General features: G+C 40.9%; 3 protein-coding genes across 3 annotated transcripts; 2 read left to right on the top strand and 1 right to left on the bottom strand.

The window, feature by feature from the left end:
• Positions 1-5,888: 5,888 nt before the first annotated feature.
• desi1b (desumoylating isopeptidase 1b) lies at positions 5,889-10,342 on the bottom strand. The gene is made up of 6 exons (XM_023395504.2): positions 9,954-10,342; positions 9,737-9,758; positions 9,551-9,620; positions 9,353-9,462; positions 8,698-8,820; positions 5,889-8,135 (listed from the first exon to the last, which is right to left on the bottom strand). The coding sequence occupies exons 1-6, from the start codon at positions 10,039-10,041 to the stop codon at positions 8,054-8,056; spliced, it is 495 nt and encodes a 164-aa protein (XP_023251272.1). The 5' UTR covers positions 10,042-10,342; the 3' UTR covers positions 5,889-8,053.
• Positions 10,343-10,475: 133 nt separating this feature from the next.
• On the top strand, positions 10,476-16,580 carry xrcc6 (X-ray repair cross complementing 6). The gene is made up of 13 exons (XM_023395506.2): positions 10,476-10,570; positions 11,300-11,389; positions 11,694-11,806; positions 12,240-12,381; positions 12,549-12,800; positions 12,960-13,146; positions 13,358-13,544; positions 13,653-13,821; positions 14,859-15,020; positions 15,171-15,300; positions 15,520-15,620; positions 15,735-15,851; positions 15,942-16,580. Exons 2-13 carry the CDS (start codon positions 11,317-11,319, stop codon positions 16,139-16,141), a joined length of 1,833 nt encoding a protein of 610 aa, XP_023251274.1. The 5' UTR covers positions 10,476-10,570; positions 11,300-11,316; the 3' UTR covers positions 16,142-16,580.
• Positions 16,581-16,808: 228 nt separating this feature from the next.
• On the top strand, positions 16,809-20,986 carry LOC111646113 (GTPase IMAP family member 8-like). Its single transcript, XM_023395526.2, has 8 exons — positions 16,809-16,919; positions 17,226-17,336; positions 17,982-18,059; positions 18,680-18,730; positions 18,882-18,932; positions 19,034-19,084; positions 19,305-19,334; positions 19,773-20,986. The coding sequence occupies exons 2-8, from the start codon at positions 17,291-17,293 to the stop codon at positions 20,543-20,545; spliced, it is 1,080 nt and encodes a 359-aa protein (XP_023251294.1). The 5' UTR covers positions 16,809-16,919; positions 17,226-17,290; the 3' UTR covers positions 20,546-20,986.
• The last annotated feature ends 164 nt before the right edge of the window (positions 20,987-21,150 follow it).

Raw genomic sequence — 21,150 nt, 5'->3', positions numbered from 1 at the left:
TTAAAGCAGGGAGCAAGCTGGTTTTTACCTGTGATGATTTTACATGTTGGTTTCAGGTCAGATTTGGCCGTTTGTGTTAGCCAAGAAACTCTGGTTGAGCTTAGGGACAGTAGGTGATTCGGTACATGGGGCTGAAAAAATAACAAAGAGATATTCGGTGTATAAACACGCAGCTGTTGTCACTCACTGCATCTGATGTAAATGTGGTTCATAACCTTTAAGTTCTACTTCTGTGGTTCACATACAGGCTGAAGACTTAGACCTCAGGAACTATTCACTCAAATTTGAAGGTACACTGAATTTATTTATTTGTTTATTTTAACTTTTATTTCACCTTTGTAGGCACTGCAATGAGGAAAAAACATGTCCGTCCGCACCCACCCACGGCCCCCTACACATAAAGGAATATTTTTGGTTAATACACTTGCAGGCTTTCTTAAGGGAGTTAGACGAAAAGGTCGATTTAGCAGCCAATTAGCTTAGCATTATGTATTGTATTGTATGCTACTTTTAGACAGAGCTAGGCTGGCTTCTCCTTATGCTAGCTAGGTCGCTCGCTGGCTATAGCTTCATATTTAGCATACGGTCTGATTTAGGTACTTCTTTAAGAAAGTGAGTAAGCATTTTTTATTTTATTTTTTTTCCGGAAAATGTCAAACTGTTCCTTGAAGCCACGCTGATTAAATCACAACTGTAAGTAACAACAGGCACATTAGCAAGTTAATTAGAGCAGAAATTCAATAGAAAAATGAAGTTTAAAGGTCATATACTGTATCTCCATGGAGAACCCTGAATTAATAATGCAGCTTTTTCATTTTGCACTAAAATTCTCTGCAGTGGTGGTTGTCCTTCGCAGCTTCAGTTGGTTGGGTGTTTTATTTTTTCTGCATAAAATTGGATTTGGAAGCAAAAAAAATTCAGCACCAAGACTTTTGATTAATTGGAGATTGCTGATTCCAAAATTGTTCCTTCTGTAATAACTGGATCAGAGAAAATTCATCAAAGCACCAAAATTTAGATTAAATTTCAAAGATTTAGTAATTAAGTCAGATAAGCTCCATGCAATCTATGTCACATACTAACAGTGTAATCATAAACCATCTAAAAAGGCATTTCCAGGCCTTTTTGAGACGTTCTTCGATAAGTTTCCACCTGTTCTTCTTGTAAAAACACCTCTACTCTGTTGCATCTCTCAGTCTACCTCCATGTACAGCTGCTCGCTCCCTCGTTTCCTTTCTGTCCCCTCTCGGCCTCTCTCATCCTCATTCCACGATGGAAGCGCTTTGCATTCTGTGCCATGAGGCCAAGCATACAGGGACAGCATCCCCGCGGTTACATTAACTCAACGGTGAGGACAATGCCACCATCACGTCAGCTCCCATCAGCCTCCATCCCAACCGGAGAGATGGAGAGGAGGAAAGAGAGGGACAGCAGAGGCGCCAGAGGCTGGGACTCTTTAGAAAAAGAAGAGAAAGGGAGGAGAGAGAAGAGAAAAATAGAAAAACAAACGTACATGGACGCGTGCTTTCCTTCCTCGGGGGAAGGAAAGGGTAGGAGTCACTGTGGATCTGGGTCTCTCACTACTGAACTGTCTGGGTCATAACTCAGAGTGTGTGGACGCCTGTGTGTAATTTTCTACCCTCAGGCACCATTACAGGGGAATTCGCCGAGGCATTTCCAGACCTGGAGCATTAGACACTTCTCGTTTCGTCTCTGGAGGCTGGACAGCAAAGGACACTGTGCAGAGCCGCGGCTGCTGCTACGAACGAGGAACAGTTAATGCAACGTTTCCGCCGTACGTGGCGGTGAAGGTTCAAGTCTGCAACAACCTCAGGAACTGCACGATGAAGTGAACTGTTGACGACGATTGCGCGTGTCCAGAAAGACTTCCAATAGGTTCTGTAATAATATTTGTGCTGAGAGGATTTTTATGACGCCATACTTTTTATTTGGTTAAAGTGTGAAGTGGTTCTGTAGCATACAATATTAACAGCGCTGCTATACGAGCTCTAACCAAGACCACCTCCTCTTTGCAGCTAATATAACCAGCATCAAACACATTCAGGCTTCAGCAAAGAAGCAAGTCTCTCTTTCACTGACATCACATAAAAAGACCATATTTTTTAGCAAATCAAATTCTGGTAACAGCTTTGGAGACTTCTCCGCCCACATCAGAAGATGAATCAGACCCTAAGAGCGATTGATATGCAAAAGGTTTTTTTTTCCCCCAACCAGCAGAAAGTGAGTAATTTTCACAGAAAAACACTGGACTCAACCTTAAGTTAAAAAAGTACAGTTGTTCTGAGAAACAAGAGCTGCAGGGTGAAACTCCCTGACTTTATGTTGCATGTTAAAAAACGCACAAAATCTGGAGGCATCATCCACGACCCTCATGGCAACAAGTGAGAACACTGTAACATTAAAATCTTCCTTTTCAAGCCTGCATTTATGGACTTTTTGTTAAAAATATAATAGCAAACACTTGCCTAATTACACATACAGCAGATACAAAACAACATTATCATTCATTTGGAGACACCTGTTTGGTCAGCTGATGAATTAACAGTCCAAAAAAAAAAAACCCACTCTCCTTCTGGTTTTGGTTCGGTCTCTTGTTACCTGTCTGTCCTTTGGTACCGGGCAGGAAGTGTACTTTGAGCTTTTTACAGCTGCATCTGAAAAACGACGCAGAAGAGAACGGAGAGACTGAACCAAAACCAAAACAACGAGCTGAAAGATGCTAAAACATTCTGTAGAGCCGAGGGACACTGCAGAGACAAGAGAAAAGCCTCTGTGGGTTCATGACAGAGACTTTATCCTAGTCATTTGATCTATTGTTACTATGAAAAATACTGATTATTGAAGAATTAAAAACTTAAACAAAGAGTATATAATTTTAAAAGAACTTCTGATTCCATCCTGGTGAAATCACTGAAGATTCTTTGGGGAAGTCTCTGTGATGGATTTATATAATAGATTAAAACATCCAAGTAAGATTAATACTCTGATTTAAAACTTCAGGCACTAATGTGGTTGGTGTCTAAGAAGTAAAGCTTCATTAAGGATATAAGTTCTTTTCACGACCCTAGCTGCAGCACGTAAAGACTTAAAACTATTCTTAACTTCGTACCTGCTAAACCGCCGCTGCTGCTCTTTGAGTCCACGGGATGAATCCCATTTTGTTCTGTTTTTAATTGGCAGAATTGGACATACACCCGAAGTGGTATTACCACTGTCGGTTGCGAGCATCTATTACTTTTACTTAGACTTGTCCGTTTTGAGAGTTGTCATAAACTCCATGGACATATTCACTTCAAGTATTTTGAATTATTTATATGAACGCCATCAGGTAGCACCAAATAACTGCACAGAGATTAGAAAATATGAGTTCTGACAATAAGAGAAAGTAGAGTAAGATAACTTTGCAGGAGGATGTGATTCTACGACTAGGCATCTGCCAGTTCATGAGATTTTTGTTCATGAGCCCTATTTCCCCTTTGTAATGGAGCGACTTGAATATAAACAAACAGAATAGAACAAATGCAATAGAATCAAAATCAGCTTTGATCCGAACCAAGCGATGGTGAAGGTGTGATCACACCCGAAGACACACACCATCCACAGAGATAAGCTCATCACCCAGATACCCAACAGTGACATATTTTGTCTCCTGCCCCCCGAGCCACGAATTGTACGCCACAAACTGTCTAGCGAAAACCAGATCTTGATAGCTGATGTCTCCTGGGAGTCTTGCTGCAGGCTGAGGCCCTTATCCTTATCCCTCCATTCACTGACACACACAAACAAACATACTTTAATTATCTATACAGCGTGTTACGACCAGTTCTGCTAGACGGCGTGTTAATAAACTGTGACTGACGCTGTGATAAAGACACCGAACACATCTCTTCTCCTCTTTTCATTCTTACATAATTTGATGCAAAAGTTCACCACGTCTGTAATCGCTCACTTATTCTCATTACCGACGCAGCAAAGGATCATGGGCCGGTATCGTTTCCTCTTAATGCTTGATGTTGTGAGTTTAAAATGTTACGATCTGCTGGTTTAGGGGGCACAGAATTTGTTTTTTTTATAAGCAATAGAGGATTTTAGTTCTTTGCCATGAACAAGTGCTTCCAATGTTTTTCTTGGTATGAAATCATGTATTTTCTCCACCTGAAACAATCGTGTCCCTCTGTTCTTTGTAGCAAAAACAAGCAACTTTTTTCATCTATTTAAGATAAATGTTTGACATCTTGTGTGCATTTTTCATTCAATCTTTTTTGGAACATGTGATTTTTAAGTTTTATGCAGCGCAAACATCATCTGAAAATCATGTGTTCTGCTTTATTTATGAATATTGTGTAAATATGCTTATTTAATGGACTTTCCTATATATTTTGTTTAAATAAGGGCTGTATGAACCAAGTCATTTTAAGAGTATTTATTATAATTGCAGTTGATGTCAGAGTTTAACAGAAGCTATTATTTCATATTGATGATTTTAGTAACATGAAAACACGACACTTAGAGAGATCTATATTAGCTGAGTTGTGCAATTTTTCTAATGTGCAATAGCGGAGGTTAAAGTAGGCCTACTGTACGGGATGTCAAATCTTTGCAGCGAGTTCTCTCATTTATGGAAAAACGCAGTGACACAAATTAACTGCAAGTGTAGGACAAAGCAAACGTAGAGCAGACAGGTTGTCTAAACCGGTGATAACGTCTCTATCGTCAACTTACACAGTAGTGACTGATAAATGGGACGTTGTGCGAGTATGCATTTGATTTCCAGTCAAACGTCTGTGAGCATGCTGCAGCTCGTTTGCGCATGCAGAGAGGAGATTGTGATATTTAGCGCTGTGTAAGGATTTTGGGCTGTCACTGTTTAACTGCATTAAAATTATTTCTTTGCACCGAGTGAAAGGAGGGAATTCGTCCCACTTCTGCCCTGTGAAGGTGGTTGTCTCTGAGTACTTCGCAGTATCTGTTAAGCGACAGACTATATAAAAGAAAGGAACTATAATAAATGTACAAATACAAATATGATAGCCAAGAAAATCCAAAGTGTTTTGGTGTGATATACAGTATGTAGCAAAAATGTGTATATACTGTATGTACCTGTACTTATTATTACAACTAATTTATACCCAAAATGTTCTCAATATGTTCTTTACAGAGGATTGTTTAGTAACTGATGCCACTTTTGAAGATGAAATATTAAAGATTGTAAAATTAATATAAGGTTTTGGTTTGACTCGTGTTTGTATCTAAAAGGATCTTTGCTTCTTTTGGGGGTCGACTAAATACTCAACAAAACTCCCTGCAGCCAAAAACTATATAACAAGTTGACAGCAGTCAGTTGTTCCTTGTTGGATCAAGTTACTTTCACAAACAAATCATGAGTCAACGTGGCTCAAAGATAATCAATCTTTGTTAAACATAAATACAGTGTATACTATTGAAAGGAAGCCCAAAATACAACAGCTATAATCAACAGTGATCTACTAAGAGGAGATTCATTGAGCACATATATTAAAATAAGTGAATGTAAATGCCTTAACACTCAGCTACAGAACAAGTTTTTACCAGCTGGGATCTGGCGCAGTGACAATAACTAACACGCCCCAGTAACCACTAACTCACTAGAAATGTACAAAACATACAAGATGTATGTGACGGCTTGATGTATTCTGACATCAGACGAGCTGCCACTGCTGTAATGAACCTGTAGTGTCACCTTGTGGCTGTTTTTGATACTACATTAACTCAAAGGATACTCGGGATAGTTGCCATCCTGAAATCTGTATCTACCTTTTCCAAAAGCAGATCGCTCATAAAACAAAAACTCATGTCATTTCCAACAAAGAACATAAAACAACAAAGCGTTCATTTGCAAATATCATACTGTTGAACAAGAAACAGTATAGGGATATTTTAATATCACAACTTGAGTCAAGTTTCAAAAGGTCACACATTTAACAAGTGCAGGGTCACAGCAAATTTAGTCCTTTTAATACTTTTACCTTTAAATTACAAAAAGACCAATGTTTGTGTAAATAACGTTAAAGTTTCTATTAATTTCTCCCCACAGGTTCGTATGACAGGTTATTAAAAGGGAGTTTAGTTTATCTAGAACAATCCTTTTCCCAACAGGTTCACTCAAGTGCATAAATAAAAATTAAATTAAATCTAATTATATATTTTAATTAAAAATTAAGATCTTACACGATGAAATTCAAGAGAATTATAAGTCACTATAGAGGCCTTGTGCATGTATTTGCAAAATTAAATTAAATACTTGTTAATGACCTGCAGACACCCTTTAAGCATGTTCAAGTAGGTATAATAGCAATAAGTATATTCAAAATGAAAATAATTCAAAGGAAACTAGTCAGGAATGTAACTCACAAAAGGTTTTGTCCTGAAACCTAAAATATACTGAGAAAGAAACTGGATGGCATCATGTTTTTCCTTGAGGAGGGACGAAGGGCCACACGATGATGGAGTCAAGTGGCTGTTGGCAAAACGTAACTACAAATTCTTCGATATTATCAGACAGAATTGTTGGATATTTAACAGTCTACCTTTATAAACTTTACAAATTCCCAAAGGTAAAGCAGCTGAAAGAACTACTTTACCGAGACACTTGTTTCCTTCCTTTTAACTTACTGTGTGGCCTTGCCCTTTGGAGTGCAGTAATAATATCCACAGGAAAAAAAATAAAAACGGGAAATGAGCAATATTAACCATACCAATACCAGCAGTGAACTAGACTGCTTTTCATTATAAAAGAAAAGCATGCACGCACACACACACACACTAAATTTACATTCAAAAGACCCTCAGCTCATCACTCATGTATTACATTTTTGGTCTTGTATGTCTGTATGAAAAACAATTTGGCTATAACAAATAAAGAGAGACTAGTTTTTGGTAGCAAAGGTGCAGATTCAACATTGTGACAGTGTGGAATATTTTTGCTAATTTGTCTTGAACTACTATTAAACCCAATCTGGCACCTTCTTTACCATTATGGTCTTGTTTTCAGTTATTAAAGTAACAAATTTAGAGGATTACAAAACCTTGGAGACATCACAAGACCCATTAACAGCCATTAAAATACAGCTTGGAGCATAACTGTGCCCAAACATCAGGAGAATTGTGAATCTGCAATTAACAGCATCCGCCGTTGATGAAGCGAGGCTCGCAACTTTTAACCCGAGATGTGCACAGCGAACCAAAAATTATGTAGCCGGAAAGAATTTTCACAAGGAGGTGTTGCAATGGGAAGATGTGGCATCTTATCAGAGGGATTAAACTCCACTCTCCTTCCCAAAGAGTCAACTGTCATCGATATATTGCGACAGGAAGGGCGAAAGACAAGGTTTGGTAAGATTACTTACCAAAGATAAGATGTTTGGTAAGAGCATGATAAGGCTAAGTTATGACAGGATTAATCAGGCTAGTGAGGTAAGAACTGGTTATATAGAAGTCCTGTATATATCAAGGAAATTACATTTTAACAAGTAACTGTTGCAGTCCTTTTTAACATGTTAACATTTTAAGCATATTGATATCTATACATATCAATCACTTTTTGAACTAGCTAGCTAATTGTAACACGCTTCCTAATAGACTGCCATAATGAAGCACCTTAGTGAAGAATGAGGGTGTGTATTTAAAAACGGTACCAGTGCGGCAAAGGACGAGTTCAGCTTAAAATAACAAAAAACTGTAGGATATATAATGATTTGGTTGAACCACAGGAAGTGCATCCGATTTAGAGCAAACACATAGTAGCAGTCTATTCATTTTAGTCTCCTGATCCCCATCACTGACCCACTTTAAAAGTTCAGATATGTAGAGTGTGCAGAAACAGGCTTGAAAGTGAACCGAGAAGAGCATCCGAGGAATAGTTGGTGAGATGGAAATGTGACTGGCAGCACAGATCAATGTGTCAGTCACAGGCACAGATGAGGTCTGACTGGTGGCCGGCGGTGAACGTCCCACTCTCACCCAAACCGTCAAATGAAAATATACCGAGCCCTGTCTATCGCTGTCCGGTTATGTTGCTGCCTCCAGGATTTATGACGACGGAATCCAGTAAGGGACGGAGAGCCTGGCCAAATGGCCTACAGAGGAAACACAGCAGACCGTATGGTTACACTGAAATCAAAAGGCTTGAAGAAAGTCTGTACAAATTACAGTATGTGAGATAGGAAACGGAAAGAGGAAAATAATAAAAAGATTGAGCAAAAACAAGACCTCAATCCAACTGATACAGAGACGCACAGGAAGAGAGGGTAGTTATGGGCGGTTATGAGGTCATCTATTCACAAGAAAAGTACCAAACATCAAAATAAGCACACAATGTGTGATCAAAAATTGTTTTTCTTGTGTTTTCATGTACATGGGATAAGAGATGACTGTATTAGCAATGCATTTGGACGACTATGACAAAACTACTTATCTTACATAACATGTAAAGATGAACACCAAAAATGTAAATGTGCTTGTTGGACTTGCTTTGGTTATGTGTCATAACATAGGGATAATCATTTTTATGCACTAATCATACATTAGGAATTCAAGATTTCAAGTTTTGTCAAAAGCATCAACATAAGCAAAGGAGAAAAATAAGAAGAGCTCTGGTGATGTAAGTGCAGCTTTATGGCGCTTATTAAATTGACTCACGTGGATAGTACTTCCGATGGAAGGTCTGTAATGTACGATGGGATCTTTTTGCCTGTTAAGAACTGAGCCACCTCGTTGCTGAAAGAGTTACAGTTGTGCTCGAACAAGTTGTACGTGTCACCTCTGTGCACCAAGAGAAGGGGGAAGAGATAAAACGAGCAGTCAGAGACATTAATTTAGAGAAAAGACAGAGAGGCCATAGAGGGTGGAGGAGGGCGGGTGACGAGCAGGAGAAGACAAGATAGAGACACTTTGACTGAGAGATAACACGGAGAACCGAGGAATGTGAGGCTCAAGATGCATTTCATTTCTTTTTTGTTGCCTTACTTCCATCGCTTGCATGAAAATATGCTGGAGTACTGTAGGGTATATTGTATTTTTGAAGAGTTAGTGGAGCAGCAAAGTATTTGCCCTGCAATTATTTGCATTTGAATTTTTTCACTTTCTAAGTCCTAATTTGATGATACAAGGTATGATGATAATGTCTGACACTGTTTTTAAAGAGTTTTCAAAAAAAGAAAATTATTGCCTATATCACATCTTTGGTGTAATACATACTAAAATAATGTTTGTTTTGACCCTCTACCCACCCACCACATCACCACACTGGGATTTAAATTTGTGTTGAGAGTATCAGGTGAGCCTGAGCTTTTACCTGTATGTGGATTCTGCCAGTGAAGTCAGATACTCAGTGAAGATCTCTGCAGGAACCTCAGTGAAGCCCAGGTCCACGATGGAGTCAGGCTCACCCAAGGGAGTACCACCCTAGCACACAACACACACACACACCTAGGTGAAACGGTAATGCTTAATGTGTTTTATGGTCGAGAAAAAGGACAGTGCTGATACTTACAGGTGAACAACTGTTGATGCCCTCCCCAACAAAGAAGTACTCCTGTCCATGGACCACAACAGCAGTGTGCCTGTAACACACAAACACGTTTTTCTATAAGACCAAGCCTACGAAAAGGAGCCGACTACAGTTCACAGGACCTTCAGTGAGAAGAAAAAATATATCCTTATGAAAAGCTGCACTCACCATATCCCATCAAGATGTTTCCCTGAGAAGACAAAAATAAACATATTCAAATTAGAAGCTTTATTTATGTATCAGGCACCTTATAAAGTGAGCAGAAAACAGTCGTAACTCAGGCCTGAGTATCAGCCCCGCTCTCTCCTGGTTTCTCTCACGGACCCGGGCGCACTAACCACGGCTTTAATGAAGTGAACTAACAGGTAGCTCACCAGAAACTCACCTAGCATGACAGAACTCAGCTGGCGGGCCATTCCTCTGGACAGGTCGTAAATGTACAGTTTCACTGGGAAAGAGGCAGTTTGCTCCATGGTAAAGGAATGTCTTCAAAATGACAACTGCTGCTAACTTAATGTAAAGTTAGCTGACTCACATCCACCAACAGCCGGCCGGCTAGCTAGCTTACCGGTAGCTAGCACATAAAACTTTAATTAAAAAAAAGCGAAGAGTTGAACTGTTACGGATATAAATATAAGATACAGACTAATTAAAGTGAAATAAATAATAATGAATATAATAGTAAAATAAATCTCCCAGCAATAGCCCGAGGTGTCCGGGTTGTGGCAGGTCCTGCTGTGTCACTATCAGACTGTAAACAATAATATAACTGACGAAACTTACTGTCGCGTGGAGCGGACCTCTTGTTCCGGAGACGAGCCTCTTTGCTCACACATATCCCGCCTACTTCGCCAGGATTGGTCAGCGTCGTTGATTGACAGACAAGTGTCGAATAGACGACGAGTCCTTTTCCTTACGATTTGTCAGTGTGCTTGTTCACCCACCTGAACGCGCCAGTCATTGAAACTAGTCTGGACTTGTGTACAGTTTGATCCGAGGACGGTAAGTTACTGCATGCCGCTGCGATGGCTCAGTACCTATCTATCTATGTTGTTTTGTAATGTGTTTAGGCTTTATAGTTTGTGTGCACCATTAGAAAGATACAGATCTGAACTAAGTGACCTCGAAATCCTATAAAATGTACAGTGGCTAATTACAAGCTAAGCTAGCTAACATTACGTTGCCTGTTGAAACCCCAGTTCATCCAACATTATTAATAATAATTCAATATCGGTAATGTTTTCGATTGGCTCTATCATTAATATAATTACTTATGTCTTATTAAAGTAACTAAATTTATTTGGTTAAAATAAAGTTTTGAAGGAGCACAGCAAGTCACTCAACGTCAGGGCAATACTGACGATATCACAAACATTTTGACTCTGTGCCTTAATACTGCCACTGTACCTGTGGTATAACTGCTCATGAAGTAGGACTACTAAAAACAAAAACTTGATGCAGCTTGGAATCAGTGCTAGGTCCTAATACAGCTTCTGTTTATATGTTTGAATGAACTGTCCCTTCAGACTTTCTGTAAACACATCAGGAGACTACAGAGCTGCAGCAGCTTTAAGTGACCTCCTGTAAAATTGAGTTCTGCAAAACATATTTTACTTGAACGTTATTTGTAAACTTCACCGCTTTTAAGAGAGTTACTAAATCCTGGTTGAGCAGCAACAAACCTCTGGGTTTTATGGGATCTTTATGGGAATCTGCTGAATCCTTTGACAGAACCAAAAGCAGTCCTAATGGCAGAGTGGAACGCTTACTACCGAAATGAGGATGAGGAGGAAGAGCAGGAGGAAGGAGAGCAATCTGGAGGTGAGATGAAAGCCGCCTTAATACCTAATCTGCAGTGCAAATGATGCAGGATCAGCTGCCATCAATCCCTCTGTTTTCGCCATTATTCTTCTCTGCCAGATTTTCTTCATTTCACTCTGCATTTCACTAATTAGAGAACTGCATGTGCCAATTTTGACTTGATGCCATGTAGTGGCATTACAATGTAATTTAACAAGTGATGGGAGTTTAAATATGTAATCAGATAGCATGTGATATCAAGAAATAAGACTGTCTGAACCCTTAAAGTAACCCCAAAACAAACCAGGCTCACTGTCTTTGTTAGGAGATTACAAAATCACAGGGAGAGACAGTTTGGTGTTCTTGGTTGACGCCTCCAAGGAAATGTTCATCAAAGGAGAAGATGGACAACCCTCCAACTTTGACATGACTATGCAGGTAAGATGGTCAATTATCTTTGTCTCTCTTGCTTTGTTTTTGATGTGTATCATCACTTTTGGTGCAACAGTCATCCTCGTACTGTGACTCAATTTTCAAACATGTGGAAATGTTTGGAAATTGAGTTAGGTAATTATCTAAATCCTAACATGTTCAAGAACTGCATGGAATGTGCTGAAACTTGCTAAAATATTATGTATGAATTGAAAGAGTGTTGTTAGGGAAAGGCTCTTTTAAGTGTAAATCATCGTGATCGCAAAATTCTCAGTCATTTGTAGGAAAACAGAATCTTTTGGCCTGAAATTGTTTTAAAAACTGCAAACCCCTCAAGCCTATCTGCTGCATATGAGTATAATAGAATCAGATCATTACAAATTTTTCTTATTTTTCTTCTCAGATATTGATAATAATTGTCTGTGTTCTGTCCACGTAGGTTGTGCGCAGTGTGTACACCAGTAAGATCATCAGCAGTCACAGGGACCTGATGGCTCTTGTTTTCTTCGGCACGGAACAGAGCAAAAACCCCAGGAACTCATTCAAGCACGTCTACGTTTACCACGACCTGGACGAACCTGGTAAGACACTACATTTGTCAAACTAACACATGGCAACTAACAACTTTTTCTTTCCTTCTAATTAATATTTTAACTTTCTAAACATATCTTTCTTACACCCCTGTACATTCTGTTTTTTGGCATCTGTCTCCTCGTGTACATCTTGTCTGTTTCCTTATTTTCCACAGGGGCGAAGAGAGTGCAGGATGTGGAAGCTTTGCGGGGGGGCAAAGGTGCCCAGCTTGCTGCAGAGACCATGGGCAGCGGAGAGACATCATTAGGTGACGCCCTGTGGTGCTGTGCCAACCTGTACAACGACATCAAGCTTCGCCTCTCACACAAGAGGCTCATGATCTTCACCTGCAGGGATGAACCACACGGAGGCAACAGTACAAAGGACCGACAGGCTCGCACCAAGGCCGGCGACCTCAAAGAGACAGGTGGGTCTGAAAAGCAAAGGCTGCTGGTCTTTTATGCAAACCTGTAACACTGTTTTGGATTAAAGCTTCCCTTGGAAAAATCGCTGTTTGTCTAATCATATGACAGCATAAGTAGAGACTCGGCCTGTATTTGACCTGACCCTTTCCCCTCTCTCTTAGGTGTTGTCATTGATTTGATGCACCTGATGAAACCAGGCGGCTTCGATGTCTCACTCTTCTTTTGTGACATTGTAAGTCCACCAGAGGATGAGAGTGAGCTGGGCTTGCAGCTGGAGCCTTGTAACAAACTGGAGGACCTCCAGAAGAGGGTGAGGGCCAAGGAGCAGAAGAAGAGAGCCATGGCGAGGTACAGATAATTGACTAGTTTACATTTCAGAAAGACAAAACTTATATCTTCCCTCCTGCTTTTTGTCACATTTTTTCTCCTTTTTTCTTTTTTAAACTTATTGATCTGTGTTTTCTTCCTCCTGTATGGTCAATATTTGTGTCTTTTTAATCACTTAACTCTTCCTCCCTCCTGTTCGCTCACATCATCCCTCCCTCCCTGCCATCTTTAGGTTAAAGCTGTGTCTGGGTGAAGGCATAAATTTAGCTGTGGGAATTTATGCAACCGCTGTGACAGCCCGAAAACCTGGAGCCATCAGACTTTACAGGGAAACCAACGAGCCGGTCCGCAGCAAAACCCGCACCTTCCACACCCAGACTGGCAGCCTGCTGCTGCCCAGTGAGATAAAGAAAGCTCAGGTAAGACCGGATTAAATATAATTCTAATTTAGTTGACCATCAGTACACATTTCAGTGATTTCATTGGTGCTCTTTTCTCTCTTTGTGCGTGGTGTGTGTCTGCTGTAGGTGTATGGCAGAAAGAAGATAGTGATGGAGAAGGACGAGGTGGACGCCATCAAGAAGTTTTATGACCCTGGACTGTTACTCATTGGATTCAAACCTATGGAGAAGCTCAAAGTGCAACACCATATCCGTCCTGCTGTCTTCCTCTATCCTGAGGAGGATGAGGTTAAAGGTACTGAGTGTCTGTCTGTATCTGATTTCAAATCTGATAGGAAGAAATATGAAAACAACAGTTCTGATTATGATGATATTTCCAAATAGTATGACGTTTACATTTTTGCTAATGGAAAGATGTTTGAGAGTCACTGTATTCACTTGTTTTTGTAGTTTTGGAGTGAGAAGTTTTAGTGATGTGGCTTTTGTAATGTCAAAAGATTTTCTTGATCTGGTGGAGATCAATAAAGATTCACATAATCGTGGGGCACTAGAACCTTTTACTGCACCTATATAACGGTAGAAAATGGCACACTGTGATATTACATAACCTCTTTTTTTTATTTCTTATATTGCTGTAGTCAGGGAGGAACCACATTACCAGTAGACAACATGAAAGACTGATATGTAGTAATAACTCAGAGACCAGTACTGACTATTTTCTACATGAAGCCCAATTCATGTAGGAAATTGTCAAGTGTCCAAATTCGCTTTTGCCAGTTTAATGGCAGAGAAAATAGAAAATGGTTGGAAATTTGTTCAAGATGGCCGCACTTCTTTGTACTTTCTACATTTTGGATGAAACATGCAATAAACCATTCGGAGAGTGCCATCTCCTATTCCCTTTTAAAAGCCAGGTGTGTGTGTAGTGAGAGAGAACACTTCCCTGCAGAGGAAACAGATCTCTGTCAGAGCAGTGGAGTCATGCAGAACCAGCTGCTTATGACCCTGAGCACGCCTCATTTTAAGACAGACACGACAGTGGATCTGTGTATCTGCTGGTTGAACAACGTGGGCACAGGAAAATGACAACTGCATCAGTCTGAAACTAGCAGAGACACATACATTGCTCCGAGTGCGAGATAAGGCCCAAAGAATCAGATTTATTTTTCCCCAGTGGTGCAGCTGTATTGTTTATGTGTTCAAACATATGTGCTAATATTTTTATATGTGTTGATAAAATGGTGATTTCTCAATATATGCGTTTTACTGGACCTAGTAATCAGAAGCGCCTTACAGTGTTCACTGAGCTGTAAACGGTTTTTCCCTCCTCAGGCAGCGCGTGTCTGTTCTCTGCATTGTTGACCAAGTGCAGCGAGAGGAACGTGTTCGCTCTGTGCCGTTACATCTCCCGCCGAAACTACCCACCTCGATTTGTTGCCCTGGTGCCTCAGAAAGAAGAGGTCGATGAGGGGAAAGTACAGATTACGCCACCAGGTGAAACGCCGCTGCGACTAAACTGACTAATGAACTTCAGCTCATTCTGCAGTCATCACCGCTGTATTTGGTTGATCTCACTTCTGACTAGTCTAGGTCACTGTAGCTACTGTAGCTTCATGACAACTTGTCTTCTCTCGCCCGTATCAGGATTCAACGTCATCTTCCTGCCGTACGCTGACGACATACGGACTCTGGATGCTCCCCAGGCCCCGGTCGCCTCACAAACATCGGTGGACAAGATGAAGGAGATAGTCTACAAACTCCGCTTCAAATACAGGTAGCCGCATGTATTCAGTGCTTCACACAGATTTTAGTTTATAGATGCTCAAGAAGTTGTTTTGTGAAAAAACGGGGGTGCTGTACTTATTTATAACATCACATTTATAGAGACTGTGATAGTAAAATTACAAATAACAAGTATTATCTCTGTTCATAACAAGGTAATTTAATTGATTTCTTTCTCTTAAGTGTTTTGGTTCTTTGTAACGCAATGCAGGAGCGATGCTTTTGAGAACCCAGTCATCCAGCAGCATTACAGAAACCTGGAGGCCTTGGCTCTGGATATGGTGGCTCCAGAAGAGATAGACGACCTCATCAGTAAGATGCAGACAAAAACAGAGATCCTGGTTTCCTCTTGTGGCTCAACCTCAACCACTGCTTGTTTCTTCGTCTCACACTTTCTCTGCCTGTCTCTCTCCTTCTCTCCCTCAGTGCCAAAGGTGGACCAGATTGACAATCGTTTGGGTCCTTTGGTCCAGGATTTTAAAGATCTGGTCTACCCCGCCGACTACAACCCCGAGACCAAACCAGCCGCCAAACGCAAAACAGGTCAGAGCTCAAAGTCAACACTGACATGAAGCAAGCTTTAATCTGATTATTCTTTTTGACTGAATGTTTCGTCCATGATTGAATTTGTAGCACCCACCGGAGGCGGAGCTGAGAAGAAGCCCAAAGTGGAGGTGTCAGAGGACGAGCTGAAGGCCCATGTGCAGAACGGTACCATGGCTAAGCTGACTGTGGCGGCGCTGAAGGAGGCCTGTAAACACTTTGGGATTCGGACCACTGGGACCAAGAAGCAGGAACTGATAGATGCTCTGATTGGCCACCTGGGCTCCTGAGGAGTTAAGATATCTGACTCTCTGTGCCTTCACGAGCAGGCTAACTGTGTCTGCTCCTCGTTCTTGTAAATTTTGTTTTTTTATTTCACAGGCAAGTAATGGGTTTTATATTTACTGTGTGGCCTGTGAATTTTGGGACAGATAAGATTAAACCTGCTGCTGCTTTATCCCTTTTCGAAAGGCAACGTTGTTCCGTGCTTCCCAGCGCTTCCTGTGTCCGTCTCACATTACATAACTTTTTTGTTTGAGTGTTTAAAATAAAAAAAGAAGTAATTTCTAATGATCAAGAAGTTTCAGTCTGATTGTTGTGGGTTGCAACATTATGTGCATTGGAATAAACTGTAATACAAACATGGTCATGAAGCTGTCATAACTAGTGAGAACATTTGTAGATAATCTTCTATTTGCATAAATAAAACAAATCTTTTATATCCCTCCATCGAACTTGTTTCATTTCAGTAACTGCACGAGTCGCTGTTCTTTATATCTTAAGTGGTATTTCCAGTTCTTCTTGAAGCATGGAAAAAGGTGTGTCCTTTCAAAATAAGGCCGTAGCATTATCAGCATACCTGGACCTCTTCAGTGCATTGTGTTGTCACACAGCACAATAAAACAGAAGCAGAGTTCCTCTTGAGGGCAGGCCTGCGCAGGCAAATGCTGCTGCACAACACCAGGAAGAAGGGATCACATACAACTTTGACCACGTGAGCTACATCAAGTTTTGACACACTGAAAGTAAATGGCACTCCTGGGGACGCTCTGTCGGAACACACACCAGGTAATGGAGCTTTAGGAACATTTTGTCACTGATGTTAAAACAGACCTTTAAACTACATTGTTCTGTATATACAGTATAGAGCTATCTAGCCTTTCTTTTTTAGTTCACCCTTTTCTTGAAACTTTGCTGTATTTTGAAAATGTACATCTGGCTGATTATGGAAGGTCTGATTTGACTGTGGGACAAAAAGATATCTAGCAACTTCTTGTATACTGTAATAAACAGATTTTATCTTGATATCAGTGTTTTTTCAATCACATAATCGTTGCAAAACAATGTTGTTACTTTGAACTTTTATATTGGAAGGTGTGAGCAGAAGTGCTGTCGCTCATTCTCGCTACCTTGAAACTGGCTGAAAGTCTGGTAGCTGCATGGAAATGGAGTGTCAGTGTGAAAAGGACAACTACGAGGACTCGGGTGAGGTGGAACTTTAAAGATTCCTCAAAAGTACCATTAAAGACATTAAAGATGTCGGCAGTATTTCATGGAGAATATGCAGAGGGTTACCTGTGTGTCAGCTTCCATTCTGTGATAATGCTAAATGCTAAATGGGGACTTATTGTATTTATTTCATATTATAATATTGTGTCTTTATGTTTTCCAAAATGTTAGATTTGGATAGTTTTATGCTTAAGACTGTGCAGTCTAAAACATCAATTGTGCAGCAAAATCTTTCTGACTTCCGGGTTAGCTTTTCAAAATAAATACAAGAAAATAAACATAAGCAATGAAGCTTGTTATTTTCAGTTCTGACACTTTGAGAAAATTAACAGAAATGCATTTTTAACACTATTCCACAATGCTTTGTCACAGAGATGATGATGATGTCAGCCTTTATATTTCAACGCTGAGCATTTACCGTGAATATAATCCAGGATATACATGCACACATACACACATACACACACACACACAAAGCCTTGCATTCAACAATAGGGTTGTCCTGGGATTTAGAGCATTTCTGCGTTTCACAATTGGGGGAAAGGTAAATCCCATGATAAGCTGTGTATAACACTGCGATACTAATGTCATGTTTTACTCCCTCCGCCTCTCTCTGTTTAGGCTGGTGGCTGAGCAGCAACAGCGTCCAGATGGGAGCGTTTTCTGTGGTGGGGTATCTCCTCTACAGATTCTCACAGAGTCAGTCACTCAGCGGCAGGAAAACTCTCATGGATTTGTAAAGATAGAAAGATCCCGTGACGTATTAGTCATACTGTTTCTCTTATTGATTGACCTGTCCTCCACAGAGATAGTGAGTGTGGAAACTAGAGCAAAAAAACACAAACTTTGTTTATCTGTTAGAAATGGAGAAACAGAATTAGATCAGCATTGTCTTTTAAATCAATAGGAGTCATGTGCTTGTTTTTCTCAGTGTGGGAAAAAAACAAAACACAGTTGTGAAATTAATATGTGAATTATTTATAGATACACTAGAGAACCACAAAAGGTCCAAAATGCAGCTTTCCAGTCTTTTAATGTTGGGCAGCTTCACAGAGAAAGCTTCCATGTAATAGGAATTGAAATATTTCCATCTTTATGTGTATGCTGTATATGATCTAAATGTGAAATTCAAATTATTTTTAAGTGTAAGGTTGTTGTGAAAGGTTAAATTATAGTTTGCAACTCATGAAATTAGGGAACTGTAATAATTTGAATAATTTGATGTTTATTATAATACCCTTATTAAAAAACAGTATTTGTCATCAGTTCTGTATCCTGACCCCTGCTGTGATACTGATGGCACTCTGCTTTCCCTGCAGCGCTCCCGGCTCTGATCCGATGGCCGATTCGTTTCCTCTGCTCTATAACTGGTGAGTTCGGTTAGGATCGTATGTCACCGACGTCAGTGAGACGGCTGACATAAGAACAACAGTCTTAATATGATTGTCATGTCTGTGAGTGACATGACACAAAATCACGTTAATCAAAAAACGTTAATGCGTGCTGTTGTCTCTGCCTCAGGTCTGTCAGCTCTATGGAGCTGGGTGAGCCGCCTCGTGGGAACACTGCGTGGTACAAAGCAAGAAAAAAAACAAACAAAACATATATATCACCCGTGAAGCTGAAAAGACACACTTTATGCTGACCTCTCTGTTTTATGTTTCGTGTCTCAGGAATCCAGAGCCTGTTTAAATGGCTGTCTCGAGTGTGGCGGTTTATCGAAGGTGAGTGTCGCATGCATGTTGTTTACTCTTCACTGTGTGCTGCAAACTGACTTTTATAGTGGATGTAAACAGGTCAGGAGAGGTTTACAGTTAGAGTGGGTGTGTTTGGGTGGTCAGAAGAAGGGAGTGATATATAGAAGGGACCGGGGCTAAATTAAAGACAGATCTGCGTGATAATTAAAAGTTAAGCCTACTGACTCCTCATCTGTTCCTCCAACAGCATTTCTCTCCAAGGTCAAAGCCATCACAGGTCAGTTCACTTTATTTTTTCTTTGCTGCGAGTTTTCTGCAGTTACTCGACTTCTTCTCCTTTTCTCTCACTATGTTTTCTGTCCAGTGGAAGATATTTTAACCAGAGGCTGCAGTTGTTTTTTGATACAGTAATTTGGACCTTAACTGCAGCCAGGAAATCCAACACCAGCTGAAATGATCTCAGTTTTGTCTCAATCCAATCCAAGCTGAAACAGCTAATTAAACAATATTTTAAAATACTGGCTCTGGATTAACAACCGTCTGGTTAATATGTTAAAGACACTCGGCTTGAGTTACTGTAGGTTTGAGAAACAAACTTTATCATGCCACATAGATTCAAACTGTGGATTCATAATTGAAAAAAACAGGTGTTAAACAACAACGCTTTTCTGCAAATCTTCTTGATAATTATCTAAAAACCTTATCACCTCCGTAGGCTCATCCAGAGATGGAGCACTGGAGTCAAAGACCAATCCAACCAGCATACTGAACCTGTCCGGTGACCCCTCCGACAGCAGCAGTCCCAGCAAACCAGGCCTGAGGCTGATCCTCCTTGGGCCCACCGGTGGAGGACGGACCTCCCTGGCAGACACTTTGTTGGGCAACACAGAGACAAGGGCACCCGTGGGTCCTCTGATGGAAAGCACCAAGCGAAGGGCAGTAGTGGACGGCAGAGAGGTTACAGTGATCGACACCCCGGATCTCGTGGGGCTCTCACTGGGAAACAACAAGAGAGCCAGGGAAGCTTTACGGGGCCTTCAGCTTGTCAGTCCTGGACCACATGCCTTTCTGGTGGTGATCCGGGCTCCGGGCTCCAGCATGGGGATCGACCAGGATGCTACCCAGGCAATCCGAGCCACCGTGGAACTGTTCGGACAAGGGGTCACGGGGTACATCATCCCAGTGCTCACCCATGCAGACCGCCTGGGTCGAAGGGGGACTGTAGACCGGCTGCTGGATGTGGACACAGGGGATCTGAGAAGGGCTGTGTCTCTGTGCGGCCAGAGGCCTGAGCTGGTGGACAACAGGCCAGATTGCCCCCCAGAGGCACAAAGTGCAGTGCGTAGGCAGCTGGCCGGGCGGGTGACGGAGACGAAGGAACTGAGGGGGCATTTCGTCCACGAGCTGCAGAGGAGGGAGGACGGCGTGAGAGAGGAGCTGCTAACTGACATGGCCTCTGCACTGGCTAGAAAACTGGGACACATGTAAATATGAGACGGAGGGAGAATGAGTTAATGTTGTGTTAATGGTGTGTTTCTGTGGCTGGGGCAGTGAAAAAATAAGGAGGCAGGATTCATTCATGTGTTAAACATGCAATTTTGACTTTAAGTGCAAGGATGAATCTCTGCCAGATGTATTTTTGTCAGTCTGCTGGTTTACCACTGTCCAAATGAATTTACTACTGGTGGTGGCCTTTTGGTTTTCAATGTGCTGCAGATGCTTTTGGTTAGATATCATGGTCACACTAACTTAATTTTCCTATTTTGATGTTTTGTAATTCTTCAGTGTCTGTATATTCTTTTGTATGGGACTGTGCCTCATGTTTTCATACTGTGCTCCAGTGCTTAGCCCTCCTCTGTCTTCTATAATTTATCAGAGATATCAAACTTTAAAGATGATCAGGGAAAATAAACCAAAGTCACATTGCGACTAGAGTTCAGCAGTTCTGCTTAATGCACTCTGCGCTTCATCCCGAAGCCTCTGAAATGGCATTTAGACCAAAAATATAACAATTAGTTAAATATGAATGAGCTCAAATTGGTGATGTTACAGACTGTGTTAAGTTGCTGTGCTCAGAGAACAACAGTAACAGG

Source organism: Seriola lalandi, unplaced genomic scaffold (assembly GCF_002814215.2).
Source record: "Seriola lalandi dorsalis isolate HSWRI2012SDOR001 ecotype SW California unplaced genomic scaffold, Sedor1 jcf7180002054965, whole genome shotgun sequence".
Lineage (NCBI taxonomy): Eukaryota > Metazoa > Chordata > Actinopteri > Carangiformes > Carangidae > Seriola > Seriola lalandi.
Note: the sequence above shows the minus strand (reverse complement) of the source record. Positions and strands in the feature narration are given on the sequence as shown.